This window comes from Coptis chinensis, chromosome 3, assembly GCF_015680905.1.
Source record: "Coptis chinensis isolate HL-2020 chromosome 3, ASM1568090v1, whole genome shotgun sequence".
In the NCBI taxonomy this organism is placed as follows: domain Eukaryota; kingdom Viridiplantae; phylum Streptophyta; class Magnoliopsida; order Ranunculales; family Ranunculaceae; genus Coptis; species Coptis chinensis.
The window spans coordinates 2,244,410-2,264,931 of record NC_141458.1 but is presented as its reverse complement, the minus strand read 5'-3'; the positions used below and the strand labels follow the sequence as shown (position 1 = coordinate 2,264,931).

Below are 20,522 nucleotides of genomic sequence, written 5' to 3'. Positions count from 1 at the left end.
CATCTCCCTCAACTTTCTGTACATGGCCAGAACCTGACAAATTACAAATTAAGATCAGAACGGTTCAATATTGACAAAGCACACAGAAAACAGGCTTAGAACAAAAGAACACTCACATAGCACAACGACCGATCCATTTCCTTCAGGTTCACTTCCAGACTCTTCCCATCCAGCTTATGCCTATCTCCATCAAGAGCAATGCTATCCAGCAAGCCTCCAGCAACCAAGGTGGACTTGAAACTGTAATCCCCATTCTTCACAAACTTCTTCAGACAACTAATAGGGTCCTCAAACATGGCGAGCCTGCTCAGAACGTCATCATCACTCTTCACACTTGGGGCCACACTTCCTGACCCCTTGTACTGTTCAGCAGCAGGCTCAACATCATCAACCTTCTTCTTTCCACGGGCCTCAGCCACCCTAGCATCATCAGCAGCCAGATCAATCAGGTTCATCTTCTTCAGAGGTACCCAACCTGAAGAAGTACGACCCTCAACAGTACTAGGTCGTTCCTCAGACTCAGTTCGGGCCCTCTTAGCCCCCTCCGACTCAACCACTTCGGAGCGCCTCTTCAGAATAGGCCTCTGGAACAAAGTGGGAGCACCACCCTCTCCACCAAAGACTTCCACCAAAGAATAACACCACCAAGACTTCCAAAGACCCGTGATCTCCAGAGGAGAAGCAGGTGGATGCAGAGCGATCTGCATCATCAGAGGAGAAGCGGTTGGATGCAGAACATCCTCCGTCCCCTAGCTCAGAGCGTTGGGATGCCAAACCATTTGTGTCACCCAACTCAGAGTGTTTGGATGTAGAACGGCCTTCAGCAACTCCTCCAGCCATCCTAGCAGCCCCAGAACGGCTATCACCAACCCCTCCAGCCCTTTTTCCCTCTAGAAACAGGTGCTTTCTTTTGGCTCTCCCTCTCCATGACAAAATCCGAGCTAGAATCAGAAAGATCAACCACTACTTTGCGAGCCTTCGCCTTTTGCTCCAGCCTCTTATGGTTGATTTCCTTTCCTCCATGCCTCTTAAAATAATGAGCTAGCTCCCCCAACAAAGCTCGTTTCTCCTCCAAACTCAAACAAGCAAACCTTTCAATAACCCCGGCCTTAGTACAAAAACGAATGGAGATCTCTGCAAAAACAAAACAAATAAATCAGAACTAACGTCCAAACTATAACATACCATACACACATTACGATCTAAAACCAACGACCTACCAGCCAACTTTACAGCATGATTTTCAATCTCCAAACCACGAGGACAATATCTACCAACAGCCAACATCGGCCTACGCCCCCATTCCTCCTTACTTACCCCCACAATAACAGGAGATTTCCTCTTACCGACCTGAAAACTAAAATTCAGGGCACCCGATCTCCTCACAACAAAGTGCTCCAACACATCTGATAAACAGATGTTATAGCCCCTATCATTCAGCAAATCCAACACATGGAAAATCCTCCAACTATTCCCTACGAACTGATAAGAGCCGGGATTTTCCCAAAATATTCAACACCTCCACAGTAAAACGGGAAAAAGGCAACCTCATCCCAGCCTTCAACTGTCCATAACAAACAACTACTCCTCCACCATAAGGAACGTAGTCAATTACTATACAAATTCCTTCCTCATGCAGGTCGTACATGGCCAGGTCGGTCTCCACCCAACCGAACTCCTCCATCATAGAAGCATAACAATCTTTCGATCTAGGCCTCCTCTCATCCTTAGCCCTCGTCTGCAACGATGAAGACGATGAGGCCCCTGCACCACTACTGACCCTATCATCAATCTCTTCATCACTTATCGTTCTCTCTCTTCATTCATCAACTTCAACCTCACCACTCAAACTATCACTAGTCATAGACATTTAAAGTTCAAAGAAAGATTAAAGGATCAAATTTTTAAGTTGAAAAGACGCACCTGATAACAAAGGAAGAGAAAGTTCTTTCTTTTCTTTCTTTCTTTTTTTCTTTCTGTCGCTCTGGTTTTTCTTTTTTCCTTTTCTTGAAAAGTGAACAGACAAAAAACCTTTTACAAGTTAAAAACCCCTCAACTGCCAAATCCTTGAGAATATAAAAACATTTCGTTTTCCCAAAACCTAAATCATTACTCGCCCACAAAACGCCGTAATTTTGGGCCCACGAATCCAGCCCAATAGTTTCCGCACATTCTCCAAAACCTAAATTCAAAACAAAACAGCTGTCAGACACGTGCTTCCTAACTTTACTTTTTAACCGTTCTTTTACCACGCTACAGCTGTCCAAAGAACGAATAAAAAATAAAAGGGGCTGTGTAAGTACCCTCCGTTCCACACTACAGTGCACGTGTCCATACATCAGGTCGTCCACCTTCAGCTCGTCTCACACCATCAGATCGTATCCACGACCCAACACCCAGGTCGTCCGCATCATCAGTTACAGCCATTTATAGAAGCAAATCAACTAGCACAACCTCGGAGCTCAATCAACGCCACAATTAATGAGACATTAACTTTGTAACAGCATAATAATGACGAATCATCAAGATAGCACACAAGGTGGATCTACATTTCATAACGATCCAAAGCAAATATGGAAGGTCAGCTCAAACACCTATAAATAGAGAGAGATGAACTACGTAAGACTTGATTCAAATTTACCCCAAGAAACTTGATACGTAGGCAACTCTTATCCCAAGGAGAGTGCAGTCATTCCCTACCAATCAAATTATCAGGTCGTTGTCCAGTAAACACAACATTTACAATTGCCATGGGTAAGCTTTTCTACTGACACAGGGCTCACTTACACGACTCTTTTGACAAATAAAAACAAATTTTAGAATTGAAAAATTACATTTATGTCTTTAAAAACTCCAAAAAAATAAATAAATAAATAAAAACCAAAACAAACTGCGAAATTATACTTCTACCAGTTTGACAGAAATAGAATCTATTTTTGTTTGCACCCCAGATTTTCTATACTGTTTAGATTTCTACGTAATATCCATGCAATACGACTACTTAAGTTTCAGATGGATGGGACCCTAAAATGGGACAAAAGTTTGGGGGCCCTAGGCGACCGCCTAGCCTAGATGGTCTATGCCAGAGCCGACCACTGATGAATCGGCAAATTCCCCATGATACTTGCTTCAGTTCAGGGGACGACAAGTTCATCTTTCAGACTATTACCTTATACGTTCAGCATTGTTAAAACCAAAAATGCAATGTTTGAAATCAGTTCCCTCAACTTCCTAAACTCGTAAGCATTATATTTACCAAGTTTAAGTGCTCCACTGCTCCCGAGTTGACTTATACTACCAAGTACTGCCCATAACATTCTGGCTCTCTCACACACAACTTGGTCCTAAGTTCAATGTCGTACACCTTTGAGGCTCACCATCCACTTTAAGAACCCAGCCTGCCCAGAGGTTGAGAAAATTTACCTTGCAAGTAAATAGGCACTTAAAATAGTACCATTTGGACCTTCAAAGTGACTTTAGCCAAGCCAAATCAGTACCATTTCTCCTGATTTATATTACTGAAAACAAATGTGTGTAATCAATTAAATAGTCCCATACTCCCATTTATGCAAGCAATGAATGAAGTTTAGTGACAATTGTTCAGTTGTACTAACAATTAGCAAACCCTTCGAGGTAGGATCACGGATCACCTAACAAAAATAGGAATAGATAAAGCTAACCAAGCAATGAATTTGTGAATGTACATTACAATTTTGCTTTCGTTCATTAAGTATTTGCTTCGACCCCACCTACGTGGCAAACGTCTATTAGTAGGGGTTTCTATTTTATTTGTTTAATCGACAGAGCTAAAGCCCAATTTGCAATATTAGGGATTAATGTACAGGTCTATTAACTCATGTGTCTAAGGCTGAACTTTAGCCACATGGTTTGTCACTAATATACATTAATTTATGTCCAGATTCGTTTCTTATCAAAGAGATAATTATCAGTTGAGAGTTATATTCAATCACACACTACTACAAATATGATTTTTTGCCGCAGTCAATTGTGGTGGCAAAAAGCCCAAAATTCGTGGCAACATGTGTTTTTTTTGAAAAATTTTTAGCCTTTTCGAGGCAAAAAGGGTGTGGAAAGAAGTTTGTTGCCACGACTTTTGCCACCGCTGCAAGAGAATGAACATTTAGCCGCGACCATGTCGTGGCAAGACATTGTTTTTTATTTGAATTAGTTTAATTGTCAAAATAAATTAATTTCTTTTTGTCACAGGCACAGCCGCTTCGAAAAGTATTTATTGCCACAAGTCGTGGCAATAAATGTTTCTCCCGCCATTATTTTTGGTTCTTTTTTGCAGCAAATGTCCGCGACAAGACATTACTTTTGGTTTTTTTTGCAGCAAATGGCCGTGGCAAGATATTACTTTTGGTTTTTTTTTTGCAGCAAATGGCCGCAACAAGACATTACTTTTGGGTTTTGTTTTACAGCAAATGGCTGCGGCAAAAAGTGTTGTATATATATAATAATAATAATATTATTAATAATATTAATAATATTAATAATAATAATAATAATAATAATAATAATAATAATTTGTGTACTAAAACCACATAGAGATATGAATGAGAATCTAAACTGAAATTTCATTTTATATGGAAGCTACATAAACCAATTCCAATCACTACCAAAAATAAGAGAAATTAAACAACAATCCATCTTTGGAGTATTTTGGTATCATACAAACAAAAGTATCAAAATATCTACACAAAAAATCCTTATGATGGAAGTTCAAAATCCAGCAGTACGCATGCGCAGTAGTACCATATTCCGCCTATCAGCGCCAAAATCGCAAAAACCACGAAGTTCGGAATTGATCATGCATGTACAAGAAGCCATCGATGTGCATTTATTTCTGCATAAACAAACAACAAGAAAAGTTTAGAAATAACAAGAAAGACATAAACCGAAGACAATAATTAAAGGTTTATCACTCCAACAGTGCCTAGTCATCTACCAAGCTTAACATATGCTTCATTAGTGTCGACTCTATAAACCAAAATGTTCACTATAAGTTTTGTAGCTATTTCATACCTAAGACCCGAAAGACCAAGGATGATAACCACTCCCTACCATTTTTTACTCACCTGCCCAAAGGAAAAAGGAACAAGTCAAGACCGATCACTACTTGTAACATATATAGAATTCTAGATTCTAGATTCTATACAAAACAGAATAGATGTAGATGCAATTCCATTATTAGAAACTGAATAATAGAGATGGATAATATTATAATGTAGCAAACACATGGATTATGACGTAGTTGATAATACCCAATAATCGGCCTTGAACCCCATCAGTTATTCTACTTTAAGTAATTGAAAACAAGATACTACACAAAATAATCTCCGCAAATGAAACAAGATAATCTTTTTGCATGCGACTTCCGTAAATGAAAAACAAAAAGGTGATTTATACAAAAAAAGATCAAACTTCTTCTTTAGCCAAAGAGGCAAATGAGAATGGTCCGACTCTAGCCATAATAGTGGTAAAATGTTCCAGCCAATGAAACACGAGGCATGGAGGAAAGCACTTAGGGTCTCCATCATTAGTAATATAAAAGGTGTAGCAACTGCAAATACTACAACCCCCACCAATGATATGATTAGTTATCTTTTATACACATCTTTCACATCCCCAAAAATAATCAGTCCACAATCATTCCGGCAGTGGACCTACACATAAAAAGATTTTAAATGTATAGCTCTCAGAATTAGAGCCATAGGAAACATGGTACAAGCTGGTCTGGGAGACTGTTGGGGGTTCCCACCCGTGTTCATCATAATATTACTATGTTACATGGACACACCACGTGCCTGTGTCAGACACATTGTATGTGATATACCTCACTTTTTGATATTTTGTTGTGTCATGCATGGACACACCTAGCCGTGTCAATGTAACTTGACAATATTATGGTCAAAACAAATATTCAACGTGCTACCCATGAAAAAAATGAAGTACTTGAAGTATCCTTACCAAGTCATATCTTCCAACTTTAAAGTCTCATTCAGAAATAAGTTGCTCAATGCATGGCAGACATTCCATTGGACCTGTTATTTGATCTCGAATTTCAAATAAGCAAGAGATAGATAAAAGAAGACAAGCACAAATATATCGAGAACCAGAGATTACCTTCACATTTCTAGTCGTCACACATGAAACAAATGCTTGGACCATTTTTCCCAACCAATGAGGATCTCCCATAACTTCTTTTGAAGTTTGTGCATTGTGACTATCACTATAGATTCTCAGAGATGAACCTCCAAAATATGCTTCAGAATGTGAAGTTGGTAGACTAGTAAATCTGACAAATCTTGAAAGATTTCCAAGGGCTCTCACAACATTTGATTTTATCTAAAAGATAGATTTTCAGTGTTCGTGTGTATGCACAAGGGAGACAACAACAAATTATACTGGACAGTGAAGAAGGGCGTGAGCTAGGATGAAAAGAATAATAATAATAAATTTACCTTGTCACCATCCTTGCTCAATCTCAGAGCACATTCAGCTAAAAGAGCTATCCAAAGAGAATATGCCTTCGAATCTACTGAAAAGTAAAAGGAAGGAAAGGAAAGTAAGACGGAAAAACACAAAAACAAGATACAAATTGAATATTCACGAAGCTTTGTGACAATGAACCCACCAGTGGAAACCATATCCAAATTGAAATCACTTGCTCTGTGGCGTAGTAAATCACATATATTTGCTAAAGCCCAGGATGTTGTTATCCGAACCTGGAGAAAACCTATTTATATTCACATGGTCCAGAGATGCAGAGACAAAAAAAGTCATTTTGAATATTATTGCAAATTGGATATCACAAAACAATTACCGAGACCAAAGGATCGCGTGTGTTCATTTCAACAGCATGGATAAACTTGTCCAAAGTTTCTGCTCTAAAAGAACAAACATCTTTCGTAAGTGGCAAATAGATCAAGTTCAATAGATCTCATAACAAAATCAAATTTACCTACGAGAGATTTTTGGAAAACATGCAATGACACCAATGGCCCTACAAGCAGCTGACCTGACTGAAGGAACCTCATCGTTTAGTACAGTGCTGCACTGATCTACAAATGAAAAATATCCAAAGCATGCATTGACTAATGAGGAACATTATTATTCACACTTACAGAAGATGACAGCACAAAATCCCGCTTTTCTTTTGCTAGGGAGAAGAAAACATAGGAAGTTATACTTGCAAAGCAAGTTACAGACGCTGCTCTTACCTTCCAGGGAAAAAAAAGACTCAAATTTAATAATTAACATTGAATAGAAAAAATTGTATCAAAGATTAACAGACATTAGCAAACATACCATCGCAGAATTATGCCTTAAAATCAGTGGTAGATGCTTCTCAATAGCCTCACACCACTGCTCGCTTCCTGAAGAATCTTGTGTTGGGGTTCCTTCCTCTGGACCAACAAGTCCATATGATGGAGCAGATGAAATTCTTTTTGTTCTGGTACATTCAGATGTAAATGGGGTGTCCAGGGACCTATCATCTAGAACACCTTCGGTTCCTTTAAATCCAGATATTGCACGGAGACATTCATCTAATACCTAAATCAACATTTGTTTACAACCTTAGGTATGCAATAATAGTAGTAAAATTGTAGTTTACAGAACTTGACAGATGCAAAATATTTTGGAAGAGCACCTTGCCCATGTAGTGTAAATGTATCTATTTAAATATATATTGTTCAATGAGGAAAATGAAAGGCCAAAGTATTTTACCTTCACAGCAGCCGTTACGCATCTCTCTCCAAGTGAACCTACAGAATTTACAATATCATTCTTCAACAGCTTGGTTGAACACTCAGAGCTAGGGAATCCAGCAGTAGTTGCCCTCAGTACTCCAAACGAAATACTAGAAACTTGCCCCCAACAAGCTGCCATTATGCTTGGGTAATTATGTGATACTGCCCGAAGGACCTGCAAGAAACTATAGATGACATGTACCGTTCTCCATAAATAAACATGAGCACACAAACTAATGATGGATTACCTGAAGGTAAAGCAAGCGGTGGAGAAGGAGGCAGAAGCAGTGAAGAAGAAGGCGGCAACCGGTGAAGAAGAAGGCAATAACTGGTGTGGCAGCCGGTGAAAAATATTTGGGCTTTCTGTTTCTTCTTTTTCTTTTTGTTATTTGAGATTCAATTTTCACCAAAATAAACGAGGGAAACAACCCGCTGGAACGTTAACATCTATTTTCTGCCCTTTTTTTTTTTAATGAAAATAATTATTTAATGTTTTAAATAGCCTATTTGCCGCCATCGACGCCAAACACTTACCTAAAGCCACGGGCAAAACTTGTTCGCTACGAAAGGTGCGACTTAAAGCCACGACGACATTGAAACGGTTACAAAAAATGCACCTTTTGCTACAAAAAGATAAACACGAGGCAAAAAGGTACTTCTTGCCACATATTTGGTTTGTCATGGCAACAAGTAAGATATAGCCACCAAACCCCTGGCCGCGACAAAATGTCCGAGGCTAAAAGTCACTTTTTTTGTAGTGACAATTACTTAAACTACAAGAATACTTGAGCTACAAGGAGTCTCTACTCTACCTATATAAATATCAAACTATTTTTCATACAGAACTACGTTCTTGAGACTTGATCTCATCGATAATTTGGGTACGTAGGCAACCGAAAGGTACAGTCTCATCATTCACTCAATCACCATCACTTTTCTCATTACTTTTCTACGTTATTCATCTCTTTCGTCATCACTTAGTGTTTTGATCATATTTGGTCGAAACAATATCACAAGAGAAGAGTGTTAGGGAAGGATAGCCCATAGTCCCATGCAACTATTAGAAAACTTGCATATGTATACGATCTCAATAACAATTGGAGATCAAACAGTTTATACAAGAGGCCTGATTTTCTAATTTGTCAGTTCAACATGACCAGATACTGATTCTCTATCAATTTCACTTTCTGTTTGTTACGGTTCATATAAGTTTCTTTGTAGAGTAAAGGATCCATTTCTTCTATTAACTTACTAGTATACTGCATTGCAATGGGGGCATGAGCGGAGTAGTGCATTTCATTAATAATGCGTGTTTTTTATTATTTTTTCAGGCAAACTAAACACCCATTAATAAATAAAAACAATGTGTTTTGTCAACCAAGGAAAAAAATACTTGGTATTGGTGTTTCAAGGGAATGGTTCAATTCCCTTATATTAGGAATGTCTCTCTGTAAATTAGCCTACAAAAATAAGGGAAGCCACATCGACACTTGGGTAGACTAATCATCATACTACATGCAAAGGAGCTTGATATCAAAGCATAACCAACAAACAAGAAGTTAGATATTGTATGCACAACAGACTGAATATACCCCACAATAAATGTCAATCAAGTTTAACACAGGTAAATCAATTGTAAGGTAAGATGAACTCAATTTTTACTGACTTGCTAAGTACCAATATTCACAACTTTCACCAGCTCCTTTTCTAGTGGATAATGCTAGTTTAAATTGCTACTCTGTCCTACAAAAACCAACACAAGGAGATAACTAGATAAGGCTATGAATTAACCTAGATCACGACTGCTTCAATGTAAATACACAAGTTGACATACTCATATGAGGCATTGGAAGAAGTAATATTGCTGAAAAAAAATATATGTGCAAAGAATATATTGCAATGCAATGCACCTGCCTACCCATACCAATTCAATTGCTGCTCAAACCACATGCATTCATTTTGTAGTGCCCAATCTTTTTCCACACTAGCTTCAGCTCTTGCATAGCTTTATCATTTCCACGAGGATGGGCTCGAGAATATCAAATCAGCCACACAACACCGTACGTATATGAATCTATAGAATTATTATCAGATAAGATTGTCACCTAACATGTTTTTACCAAACTTCTAAAATTCAATTTACATGTTGCTTACCATATTCCTTTTATGAACCAACCACATTGAATTAGCAGCAAACACGAACAACGGTTTCATCACCATAACCCAATCATTCTTACGCTCATCCAACCCCCAAACAACGTGAACAACACCAAGATAACAATGTCTAACAAAACTAAACATCAATACCCACAGATTGACTTGAGAAAAACGCTGGACCTCTAAGATGTACTATGAAGTTCAAAAACAAAATCAAAATGTAAAAAATAAATAAATAAAATCATAGATTAGTTCTCTTGGTCGCACAATACCTTAACCACCGGATGCATGATACTTTCCATATGTCTTACAAGAGAAAACTCAAGAGTCCCCACTTCCAAAGAAACCCACCACCGTTACTACTAGTATACTACATTGCAATGGGGGCGTGACTAGTATACTACATTGCAATGAGAGAGACCTACATTTTGGGCCACATACCCCATTGCTGAAACGTTCGCTCCGCTCACTTGACCACTACCCCCACCCTCTATCCTTCTAGCTAGATAATTCAGTTTTGATGTTATTTTCGTACGCCGGGAAACTAGTGGTTGGTGATCATTGAAACATTCGTAGATTTGTAGTGGTGGCCGTGACTATTGCTGCTGTCGTTGCAATTTGAGAGTGTTGTTATTGAATTATAATTGTGGTTCTGTAGCGATGACGTTGGCTCCATTGAACTCATACTCGTATTCTAAAGTGAACAAATGAGTTCGATCAATTACCACCGAAATTTGAAGCCCCAATCACAATACTAATAATTCGAATCCACAATAGAGAGGGAGAAATGGGGGTTTTTTTATTATTATTATTGAACAACCAATAAGAAGTGGAAGTGAAGATAGAGAAGATAAAGATATGTACCCTAGCTAGGTGCGCAAGCGAACAATTTTCAATGAAGAAGATGAGGATTGTGAGAGAGTGGTGGGTTTAGTGGAAGAAATTGATTTTCACGGGCCTATTTTTCTTTTTTCGGTAAATTGACTTTACCAGCCTTGTAACAGTGATGAAAACGAAAATGCTATTTGTCACAGTTTCGACAACGCGCTTGACAAAAACCAAAATTTGTATTTTCGGATTTCTACTTAATTTTGGTATCAATGGCGCTTACAATTTAAATGATGTGTGGATTTGTTTTTTTTATTCACCAATACATGAAATGACTAGTTGCTCCTAAACCATATTTTAATTTAAAGACAATATGGGTATTAGAAATTTACAAATTTACAAAAGTGAAAAATACAAATTAGTCTTTCTAAATAGTATTTGGGTGTTTTTATTTAATTATTAATTTAGAGGTATTATGCATAAGAAAAATACTCGGATGAATTTAAGAGGTCATATTAATTATAGAAGAAACTATTAATAGAGATAGAAAATGAATAATCGTAACACCCACAAAATAAAAGAAAATTAAGCACAAAATTGAAGATCCATGAAACTTGGGTAAAACGGTTCGGTAGAAAACATATGACATCTACCACCCATTTGATTATTCACTGCGCCACGCTTTGTTAGTGGTGAATCAGTGAGTGTATGAGAGTGTCAACCTCCTTATCCTGAAGAAGTCTATGGGCCGAAAGATCCCACTGATGCAGGGGATCGCGAGGTGTGGGACTTCGGTGTTGTAGCCCTGCGGGGGACAATCTAATCCAACATACCAACCTAAGCCATTTTGATGGGGTTGAAGGGTAGTAAGCCAGTAAGGGCTTAAGAAAATTTGCATTCCCCCGCCGGCTCCAGCCTCAATACATGTGTAGGCCTCTTTACCAAAAAAAATACATGTGTAGGCCTTCCTGGTCCATTTGCCACCCCATGTCATCCTTAGGTCATTACTTTTTTCGTACACCCAGAATCCGTTTAAGCAAAGAAACACAAAACAAAGCAGCCACACTGTGGACTGATTCGTTTCAATCAAACTTTGAACTGATACATTTTGGGGTTTCTAAACCTGATCAAATCTAAATTTGGCACTGCCTTCGTGTATGCCCTATAACCCAATTTTAAGATCAACACCCCATCCATAAAAAGTCAATAATAAAAGTAAGTGATTTGAAGTTATAGTCAATGCGCGACGCACCGGCATGTGAGTATGTGACCAACATCTTGAATGCACTGTCTGCATAGCCGTGTGGCCCGATATCCCATTTGAAAAAGTCAGAGTTCGCTGATAAGTTCCAAAACTGTTGATCATTTTATTTTTCTCGTGATCCCGTTAAATGATATGATATGTATTCATATAAAGTATATATCGACAATGATTTCAAAAAGCCTGCAGAAAGGCTTGCATGATTTTGTTAAAGTACTAATAATAAGGAGCGTCCAAAGAAGTAAAAATATCTTCAGAAAATGTACTTTCACGATTAAATAGTTCACCCAATTGAGATCACTCTTAAATGTGGTAATGGGCTCACATGCACTACTAGTAAATTTGGCCCACATTAAAACAAATCCATTTCCTCAATCCTGAGTTCCACAGTGATATTCCAAGTTCCAACTATACTCTTGGGTTGGGGTGTGCATGGGTATCTGATAGTGGTTATGAGTTTTAAAATGTTAGACTATTAAAAGTGGATCTTCAAGAACTGAACCGATAAAAATCTCAATCCGTTGGAACCGAATAGTAAAAAATTGGAAATCCAAACCGAAACTGGAACCAATTAATATAATTTTGATATATAAAATTTAGTGTTATGTTACACTAATAAATAAATACAACCCCAAACATTATAATATATAGTTTTTTTTAAGTGTAAAAATTTACTAAATATATAGGGATAACATAATAATATAATAGTAAATGTATAATATGTTATTAAATGTATGTTTTGTAACATTACATTGAACACGTGTATTATAAATATTAATAATAATGTCAATGACTACACGCACATATACTGTGAATTAATTAACACACTGTATATATTAACTAATAAACGTGGACATGCATGATAATATTTATATAAGTGCACGTGTTTGATATATTACACGTGTATACGTGTATATATATTATGATAATAAATGCATGCAATGCTAACAACTATAGTACATGTACTTATTCTATATGTTAAAATTTAGTGTGTTATATATATTTATATAAGACATATATATGTATGTATAGTAATGTACATGTGTTCGATTTGAAATTCAAGTTAATACATACGTATATATAATTTATGAGATGTATTTAAAGTTTTTAGAAAATTTTCAAAGATTATTGAATTTAGGACCAATACAAGTGTTATTGTCGCACTAAAAACTAACTTTTAATTATATTATGTAATTAAAAATGTAATTTTAGTAATAATATATAACCCGAAAAGAAACCGAAACCCAAACTAGAACCGACTTAATTAATGGGTATGGTTTTAGGTTTTCTAAATATAAGAAAAAAACCAAAAAAATCAAACCCAATAGAAACCGTTATAAATATAACCGAATCCAAAACCAGTAAAAACCAAACCAGAACCGACCCATGAACACTCCTTACTCTTGAACACCCCTTCTCTTGGGATCCTTACTTCAAAGCAATCAAAACTTTCCAACTACCATGTGGCTTTAGTAGTTGAATGAATTCAATTCAGTGAGTGAAACAAAGCTAATTAGCAGAAAAAGCTGGTTTCTATAACAGGCTATAAATGCTATCAAGCAACTTCAAGGCTTATAGGTTCATCTATCTCCCAACACATTATTCAATACTCTGGGTCTTTTTGAGTCTCTTGTTTATAAGCGCTCTAGAGTTCTATTTTCAACCAGCAGCATTTTGAGCGAGGATGGTTTCTAAGCTTCGAAGCATGGGTTTTGTTTCAACATTGTGTTTGATGGTCTATTTGTCTATGTTTTTCGACAATGGATATGCGCAAGATTCAACAAGGTTGGTTCCAGCTATTATAACCTTTGGTGATTCTGTGGTTGATGTGGGAAACAATGACTATCTTCCATCTACCATCTTCAAGGCTAATTATCCTCCTTATGGAAGAGACTTTGCAAACAAAAGTCCTACAGGAAGGTTTTGTAATGGAAAACTTGCTACTGATTTCACTGGTATGTTTACATGCTTCTGCTTTCTGTACATAGAAAAACTTGAGACTTTCAAAATTGTGTAGTTCTAGCCTTTTGAGGTACCACTGTACCAGTGCGCTGCCACATGCATGCACTATGCCAAGTTAGCACATACACGTGGTCTGGTGGGCTTGTTTCTTTGTTTCTTAGGCCCACAGTGTCCAAAAGAGCAGTTAACAGTAGTTGGATACATCCTTGCAAACTCGATTTAGGTAATAGTACAATCTTTTGCACGTTCGATGAATGTCGTATGCTTGTGCCATCATTGAATTACAGTCCCTGGAAAGGAGCGGATTGCAATTACATCCAACGGGACTTGAATTCAAAAGTAGGTTTGTAGGGCAATCCAACGGTTGTTACTCCTAAATTGAACTAGAAACATTTAACAATAACAAATATAAAACATTCTTCTAATTGTCCATCCGAGGTACTAATCTATCGAAAAAAAATAATAAATAAATAAAATGTGTCCATCCGAGGATTAATTTTTAACATTATTAGAACCTTAGGGGAATTTGGCAGACTGAAAAAAACACAGTAGGGATTAGGGAACAAAGGAACCAAAAATGAACAAAAACATGCTTAATGACCAAAGGAACCTTAATGAACTTGAACCCGACGTGAATCGAACACGCAACCTTCTGATCTGGAGTCAGACGCGCTACCATTGCGCCACGGATCCAATGTTGACAATTAACGTTTGTTGACATATTAGATCTCAATCGATAAATGTATCTCAAAGTAATTTTTTATAGACAGAAGTAACATCTGCCTTCTACTATATACCATCTATTTCTAACCAGTTAACTAATTCGTCCATCATTAACTTATTTTTTGCAGCTGAGACTCTAGGCTTCACCACATACCCTCCAGCTTATCTTAGTCCCCAGGCATCAGGGAAGAACCTTCTCATAGGAACCAACTTTGCTTCTGCTGGTTCTGGTTACTACGATCAGACCGCTATCAACTCTGTAAGACTCTATCGTAATATTCTGCACGAATTAATTCATAGTCTATCCAGTTAAAGGCGCAAGCTCCGGCTAGATGCATGCTGGGGTGAGCCTAGGCAACAATAGTAGGCACCCATAAGCCGATAAGCGCAATCCTAGGCGGCCTTAGGTGTAAGTCTCTATATGGCTGCTGCTAGGCTCAGAATTGACTGCAAAGCTCATAGTCATTGTGTAGTCTATAGATGGTAGTCATGTTTAGACTCATAAGGCCATTATCAAATTTGTGATTCTGTTTCTAATTAATATTTCCTTTTTTATCTCGTACAGCATGTGATTTCATTGTCGCAACAACTTCAGTACTACAAGGAATACCAAAGGAAACTAGTCCAGGTTGCTGGGAATGCAAAAGCAGCGAGTATCATAAAGGATGCATTGTACATTGTTAGCTTTGGCGCTAGCGATTTTGTTCAGAATTATTACGTCAATCCTTTGCTTAATGGAGCCTATACTCCAGACCAGTTCTCATCATTCCTAGTTAGCATCTTCACCAACTTCATTAAGGTTTGTTCTGTTTCAAGTTTTCGTGTATTTCAGTTTTATTTTGTGGGCTAAGGCTACACTCTGATTTTTTTTTTTCAAGTCTGATTATGTTCTTACACTTCATTTTTTTAAAGAACTTGCATGGATTAGGAGCCCGAAGAATCGGAGCTACATCACTCCCACCAACTGGTTGTCTTCCTGCAGCAATCACATTGTTTGGATTAGGAAATAATGGATGCGTCTCAAGGCTCAACACTGACGCTCAAGGGTTCAATAAGAAGATTAATGCAGCCGCAACACAGCTTAAAAAGCAATTTCCTGACCTGAAGCTAGCTATATTTGATATCTACAAGCCTCTCTTGGACGTCGTTCAAAGTCCTTCAAAATATGGTACTGATGCTACTATATTGCTTTCTAGTCCTTACATAACAGCATGTATAACGCTTTTCAGTGCCCTCTTACTTAGTCCTCGATCTGTTGTAAAATATATTTTTTTGGATACAGGATTCTTCGAGGCTAGAAGAGGCTGCTGTGGAACAGGAACAGTAGAGACTACAGTGTACTTGTGCAATCCTCGTTCACCTGGAACATGTTCCAATGCCACACAATACATATTCTGGGACAGCGTCCATCCATCCGAAGCTACGAATCAGGTTCTTGCAGACGCATTGATCCTTGAAGGCATCTCCCTTATCGGATGATTTACATGGATTTATCACAAAAAAATGTACTCTAATGTATTACTGTTGTTTGCATCTCACATATTAGACGATTTTATCCTGTTTTTTTTTATCACAAGCAAATTTACTCATTTATGTACTACTATTATTTTCTGGCTTCGTGGTTTGAAATGTGATCACCACATTATATTCTATACATGAGAAAACTTGGTGAATTTTGTTGAAGCACGTCTATGTCCAATCATCTGGTGTTAGACAAATTTTAATTGGGTGTAAGCTTTTCGACAAGGGACTATTTTTGTTTGTTAAATAAGTGTTTGTTGAATTGTTGATTCTATTTTTCGGAAAGGCATGCTTTGGATGATGATAGAGCATACTGTAAGATCTCTGAACACTCAGGACAACGAGTACTTCACCAATTATGAAAGTTTAGGACTGATGTAGTCATTAAGCAACTTTATATAGCATGCAGCTGCCACATGGCCGCCAACTTCAGAGTTTGGGGTTATTTATAAAGTAAAATGGTAATAAGGAGAGACTTTCTAGTATTTGAGAATTCCCCAGATATGTCAGTTTCTAGCTTATTGTGCTTGAACTGTGGAAGGCAACATATTTGTGTTGCATAGATGAGATTTCCAGAAGCAGGTATTGATTTGTTTAATTAAGACCAATGCCCACATGTCCACAACGATGTAAATTTTCCTTCCTCAACAGTTATACCTTTACAGAAGGGATTTCTACAAAAAAATCAAATCGCTGTGGCAAAGGACAAGTTATCGTCATAATCAATTTACGCTACATTTGCAGAGTAATTTTCTATCATCTATGTAATAGGTAATACATAAAATAAGAATCTAATGACTAAATTTTGAATTCTCTAACCAGCGCGCCCCTTCTGTGAGATAAAATGCAGATTAGTGTGGAGAGAATTTGGACGGTGTAGTGTAAAGATGGATACGACGAGAACTTTGCTGCATGTTAAAAGTCATGAGAAACTATATTCTGGCTTCTGTGAGCTCTTGGGGATTTACTTGAGCCCTTCAAAACTTCTGCAAATTTCATTAACTCCAACTTCTCAGATGCTAGATCCTGTTCGACTGTATTATCCTTCCCTAGACCACTATGCCTTCCACCTTCTTTCAAAGACATTCTTTTGTAAAAAGACGAGGATCCCAAATCGCTGTTTCTCCGTTTTCCTTCCACCTCTTTTATACTTTCTAGGGTAAAGGCCCTTGGTCTATGATCAAAGGAAGTTCTCGACAAACTCTGGCATCGACGAGCGCACTTATTACTATGTTCATCAAACCTTACTTCACACACTGTGCTATCAATTGAGGACATACTTGAATTGTGGTGGGAAGAAACTGTACTGCCAGAATATGTCCCCATTTCTTCGAATGAGTTGGTGGACATTGATCTTCTCCCTGAAGAATGATGATGTTTTGGACTTTCTTTTCCGTGTACTAGTTTTCTAAGCTTGCTGAAGAATCTTGATTTTGAAGAACTATGGGTTCTTGTGGCATGTGAAACATCAATGGGTGAATCATCAAGGTCAAAAGATTCTGTGTTACTAGAATCCTGCGAGGATGACCAAAACTCAGAATCAAAATCCAACAGACCTTTATCACCATTACCTTCAGAGTTTGCATATTCGAGTATAAGTTGCTTGGCTTTCTCTTCTGACTTGGGGCTCAAGGTCTTACTTAGGTCCCTTGCTACAGTTTTACCACGCGGAGGTTGGTAGTTCCTCAGCTCATATCGTAAACAGGCATTCACCCACCTGAGATAGACCAGCTCCTCAACATCAGAACAGCGGTTTGCTTGGAGCTGCTCAACTTCCTTTGTCAAATCTTCATTTTCTTTTTTTAACCACTGATTTGCTTCCTGCAATGCTTCACACTACAATAGAACAACCAAACAGACAGTCATTCTAAGAGCACACGTAAAAGAAAAGTAGAACAGGCAAAATAACATTTCTTTTTTGCTTTTTTCTTTACCTCTGGAAGCTCCAAAACAGAAGTAGCAAGGACTTGAGTGGATTCGAGCCTCCTTAAAAGCTCAGAATTTTCACCCTGCAATCTTGAATTGGCCATTCTAAGCCCAGATGATTCTTCCTCCAACTCTTTTAATCTCTGTAAGCCTTTTCCAATGTCTACATCCCTCCCAACAGTGCCGTATTCCTGATCTTTTAAGTCGGAAACCTTGTGCTGAAGCATGGAGAGTTGTTCCTTGGTCTGCTCTTCATCTAACCTAATCTTTTTCTTCAGCATCTTTAGCTTCGTTCTTACTGACTCAAGTTCAGCTAAGACTTTTGAATGATCAGCCACTTGTGCCTCCAGTCTTTTCTTATCGGCCTGCAATGACTCAATCTTGAGAGTGAAAAGTTTAGCTTCCATAGAGTTTATCTTTATCCTGTTCCGGAGCTCCATAACAGCAGTCTCTTGCTCTTTGAGACCATAATACTCAAGCAGCTGCATCTCAAGGCTCCTCTCCCTTTCTTGAAGCATATGGACCATGTTTCGCAAATGATGAATCTCTTTCTCCGTCTCTTTATCTACAGCTATTTTCAGTGTCATGGATTTATCTGCATCTTTCCTTGGAGAACTAGTTTTATTATTGGAATGGACCTCAAACTCGTCTAGAACCAGATCATTGAACTCAGGCAAGAGGAAACTCTCTTCAACTCCCAAATGTTTTTTACACAGTGCGAACCCAAGAGGAGGAGCATCCATTGTGGCCTTCAGATGAGATGTCTCTTTCTACAAGAAGTACACAAGGAAATTCCATCAAATCAAATCACAGCCCTTCAGGAGCATACTTTCAGATTAACAGAATATACAATATCTTTTGAAATTTACATAAATAAATCATCAACCCCTTTATTGCTTATTATTTGAATTTTGATGCTTTTTTAATTTCCTTTCAAAATGTAAAATGAACAAATCAAAATTTTAACAAACCCCCCCCCCCCCCCAAAAAAAATGTCTTTCAAATGATTTCGTATAATTATTTTAAATTTCATTTTTAACTTTTCATGAATTTCTTACAAATCCATATTCATAACAAATGACATTCTTCGAAAGGGCACAGTAACAAGGTTTCACATAATTTACTCAAGCAATGAGCATACAGATAAAAATTCATTAGCATAAACCAACTAATTAGCATTAATCAAATGATACTACGAACTTTTGTAATCAAACTAATCATACCATGCTCTCTTGAGTGATTGAAGCAGCATCACAAGAAGTTGGTGTCGTGGACGTAGAACCTGAACTAATTTTCTTCTCACCTACAATAAAAAATGATACAAAATCAATACATAGCCAACAACATCATCATCATCATCATCAACAACAACAACAACAGAAAGATCACAGAAGAAGTGGAAACAACCAACCTGAAGAAGAAGAAGAATTGGAACTGATTCTTTTTGCTCTAAGATGAGAATAAAGAAAACCAACAAAGGAAATAGCCAAAACAACACCAAACTTCAAAAGTAAAGGCTTTATTCCTTTATTCTCCTTCATCATCTTTACCAACAACATCATAATAAACCATTTTCCTTAGTTTTCAAACCACCCCATCTCTTATTCATCAACAATAACCATAACCTCTTTGTACCATAACCCCTTCTTCAACCTTTTCTTCTCCATGTATATGCAATGATAAGTTAAACTACATGCAAAAAAATCAGAAAAGAAAAAAACTTTGTAATTAGTTATGTTCCAACTCAAAATTAAATCCAAAAAACAAACAGACCCCAAGATCAATATAATCTTAACTAACTTTCTAAAGATATAATGAAAGAGAGAAAGAAGGAAATGTAAAAAAAAGGCCTGAAGTTCTTACAGCTAATAAGGACTTTGCTTGTTGGCTTTTCTCTGTTTCTGGTTGGTTAAACGGTTGAATTTAAAACCCAACTAGAAAGGGGTTGGTTGTGTTGTTTTGTTTTGTTTAGATTGATTTTGGATTTTATTTTTTATTTTTAGAGTTTTAAGGTTAGAGAATTTAGAGACGGGTTTTTAGTTTTGAAAAAGGTGGGAATGTGTGTGTGGGGTGCTAGTTTTATGATCTTCCCTCCATTTTTAGTTCTCCTAGTTTCTACTTTCTTCTAGTTGTCCTACTTGCATTTTATATATTTTCTATGCGGAGGTACTATGGAACAACCCCTTTAAAGATTTTGTTCCGAGCAACTCTCGACATATAACTTTCTTTGCAAACATCGATTTTCCTTGTCAAAATAATGTGCTAAGAATTTTCGGTTTCCAGGTTCTGGTCCATCGTGGATCATCTATACATAAACTACATTTAGCTTACTGTCAAAAACGGGTGTCTTGTTGCAATATGCACCAAGG

The 20,522-nt window shown here is 37.4% G+C and overlaps 3 protein-coding genes and 1 non-coding gene across 8 annotated transcripts; 1 reads left to right on the top strand and 3 right to left on the bottom strand.

Moving 5' to 3' along the window:
* Positions 1–4,578: 4,578 nt before the first annotated feature.
* Positions 4,579–10,929, bottom strand: LOC147507206 (uncharacterized). Of its 5 annotated transcripts, XM_086599934.1 has the most exons (15): positions 10,797–10,929; positions 9,930–10,059; positions 9,700–9,849; positions 8,024–9,518; positions 7,753–7,950; positions 7,333–7,578; positions 7,149–7,244; positions 6,986–7,046; positions 6,848–6,906; positions 6,659–6,749; positions 6,486–6,562; positions 6,148–6,369; positions 5,992–6,065; positions 5,047–5,099; positions 4,579–4,867 (listed from the first exon to the last, which is right to left on the bottom strand). In XM_086599934.1, exons 5-14 carry the CDS (start codon positions 7,912–7,914, stop codon positions 5,096–5,098), a joined length of 1,092 nt encoding a protein of 363 aa, XP_086456060.1. In that variant the 5' UTR covers positions 7,915–7,950; positions 8,024–9,518; positions 9,700–9,849; positions 9,930–10,059; positions 10,797–10,929; the 3' UTR covers positions 4,579–4,867; positions 5,047–5,095. The 5 variants fall into 5 exon arrangements, with proteins under 5 accessions (XP_086456060.1, XP_086456057.1, XP_086456061.1 ...); XM_086599931.1 differs by lacking the exons at positions 9,700–9,849; positions 9,930–10,059; positions 10,797–10,929 and having other exon boundaries at positions 6,848–6,927; positions 8,024–8,879; XM_086599935.1 differs by lacking the exons at positions 9,700–9,849; positions 9,930–10,059; positions 10,797–10,929 and having other exon boundaries at positions 6,486–6,559; positions 8,024–8,871.
* Positions 10,930–13,591: 2,662 nt separating this feature from the next.
* On the top strand, positions 13,592–16,392 carry LOC147507204 (GDSL esterase/lipase APG-like). Its single transcript, XM_086599929.1, has 5 exons — positions 13,592–13,976; positions 14,835–14,965; positions 15,272–15,505; positions 15,619–15,874; positions 15,989–16,392. Exons 1-5 carry the CDS (start codon positions 13,706–13,708, stop codon positions 16,183–16,185), a joined length of 1,089 nt encoding a protein of 362 aa, XP_086456055.1. The 5' UTR covers positions 13,592–13,705; the 3' UTR covers positions 16,186–16,392.
* Positions 14,605–14,676, bottom strand: TRNAW-CCA (transfer RNA tryptophan (anticodon CCA)). Its single transcript has one exon. It is a non-coding gene; the product is annotated as a tRNA-Trp (tRNA).
* Positions 16,393–16,845: 453 nt separating the features above from the next.
* Positions 16,846–20,273, bottom strand: AR791 (actin binding protein family). Its single transcript, XM_086599928.1, has 5 exons — positions 20,017–20,273; positions 19,565–19,842; positions 19,377–19,456; positions 18,162–18,923; positions 16,846–18,063 (listed from the first exon to the last, which is right to left on the bottom strand). The coding sequence occupies exons 2-5, from the start codon at positions 19,713–19,715 to the stop codon at positions 17,143–17,145; spliced, it is 1,914 nt and encodes a 637-aa protein (XP_086456054.1). The 5' UTR covers positions 19,716–19,842; positions 20,017–20,273; the 3' UTR covers positions 16,846–17,142.
* Positions 20,274–20,522: the final 249 nt, after the last annotated feature.

Coding starts and splice junctions, on each gene's coding strand:
- LOC147507206 (XM_086599931.1), bottom strand. CDS start 7,914: ATGGCAGCTTGTTGGGGGCAAGTTTCTAGTATTTCGTTTGGAGTACTG. Junction 7,245..7,332: donor TAAGGCATAATTCTGCGATG/GTATGTTTGCTA, acceptor TTTCCCTGGAAG/GTAAGAGCAGCGTCTGTAAC. Junction 6,563..6,658: donor TTTGGATATGGTTTCCACTG/GTGGGTTCATTG, acceptor TTTACTTTTCAG/TAGATTCGAAGGCATATTCT.
- LOC147507204 (XM_086599929.1), top strand. CDS start 13,706: ATGGTTTCTAAGCTTCGAAGCATGGGTTTTGTTTCAACATTGTGTTTG. Junction 13,977..14,834: donor ACTTGCTACTGATTTCACTG/GTATGTTTACAT, acceptor TATTTTTTGCAG/CTGAGACTCTAGGCTTCACC. Junction 15,875..15,988: donor TCAAAGTCCTTCAAAATATG/GTACTGATGCTA, acceptor TTTTGGATACAG/GATTCTTCGAGGCTAGAAGA.
- AR791 (XM_086599928.1), bottom strand. CDS start 19,715: ATGATGTTGTTGGTAAAGATGATGAAGGAGAATAAAGGAATAAAGCCT. Junction 19,457..19,564: donor CAATTCTTCTTCTTCTTCAG/GTTGGTTGTTTC, acceptor TTTTTATTGTAG/GTGAGAAGAAAATTAGTTCA. Junction 18,924..19,376: donor CAATCACTCAAGAGAGCATG/GTATGATTAGTT, acceptor TACTTCTTGTAG/AAAGAGACATCTCATCTGAA.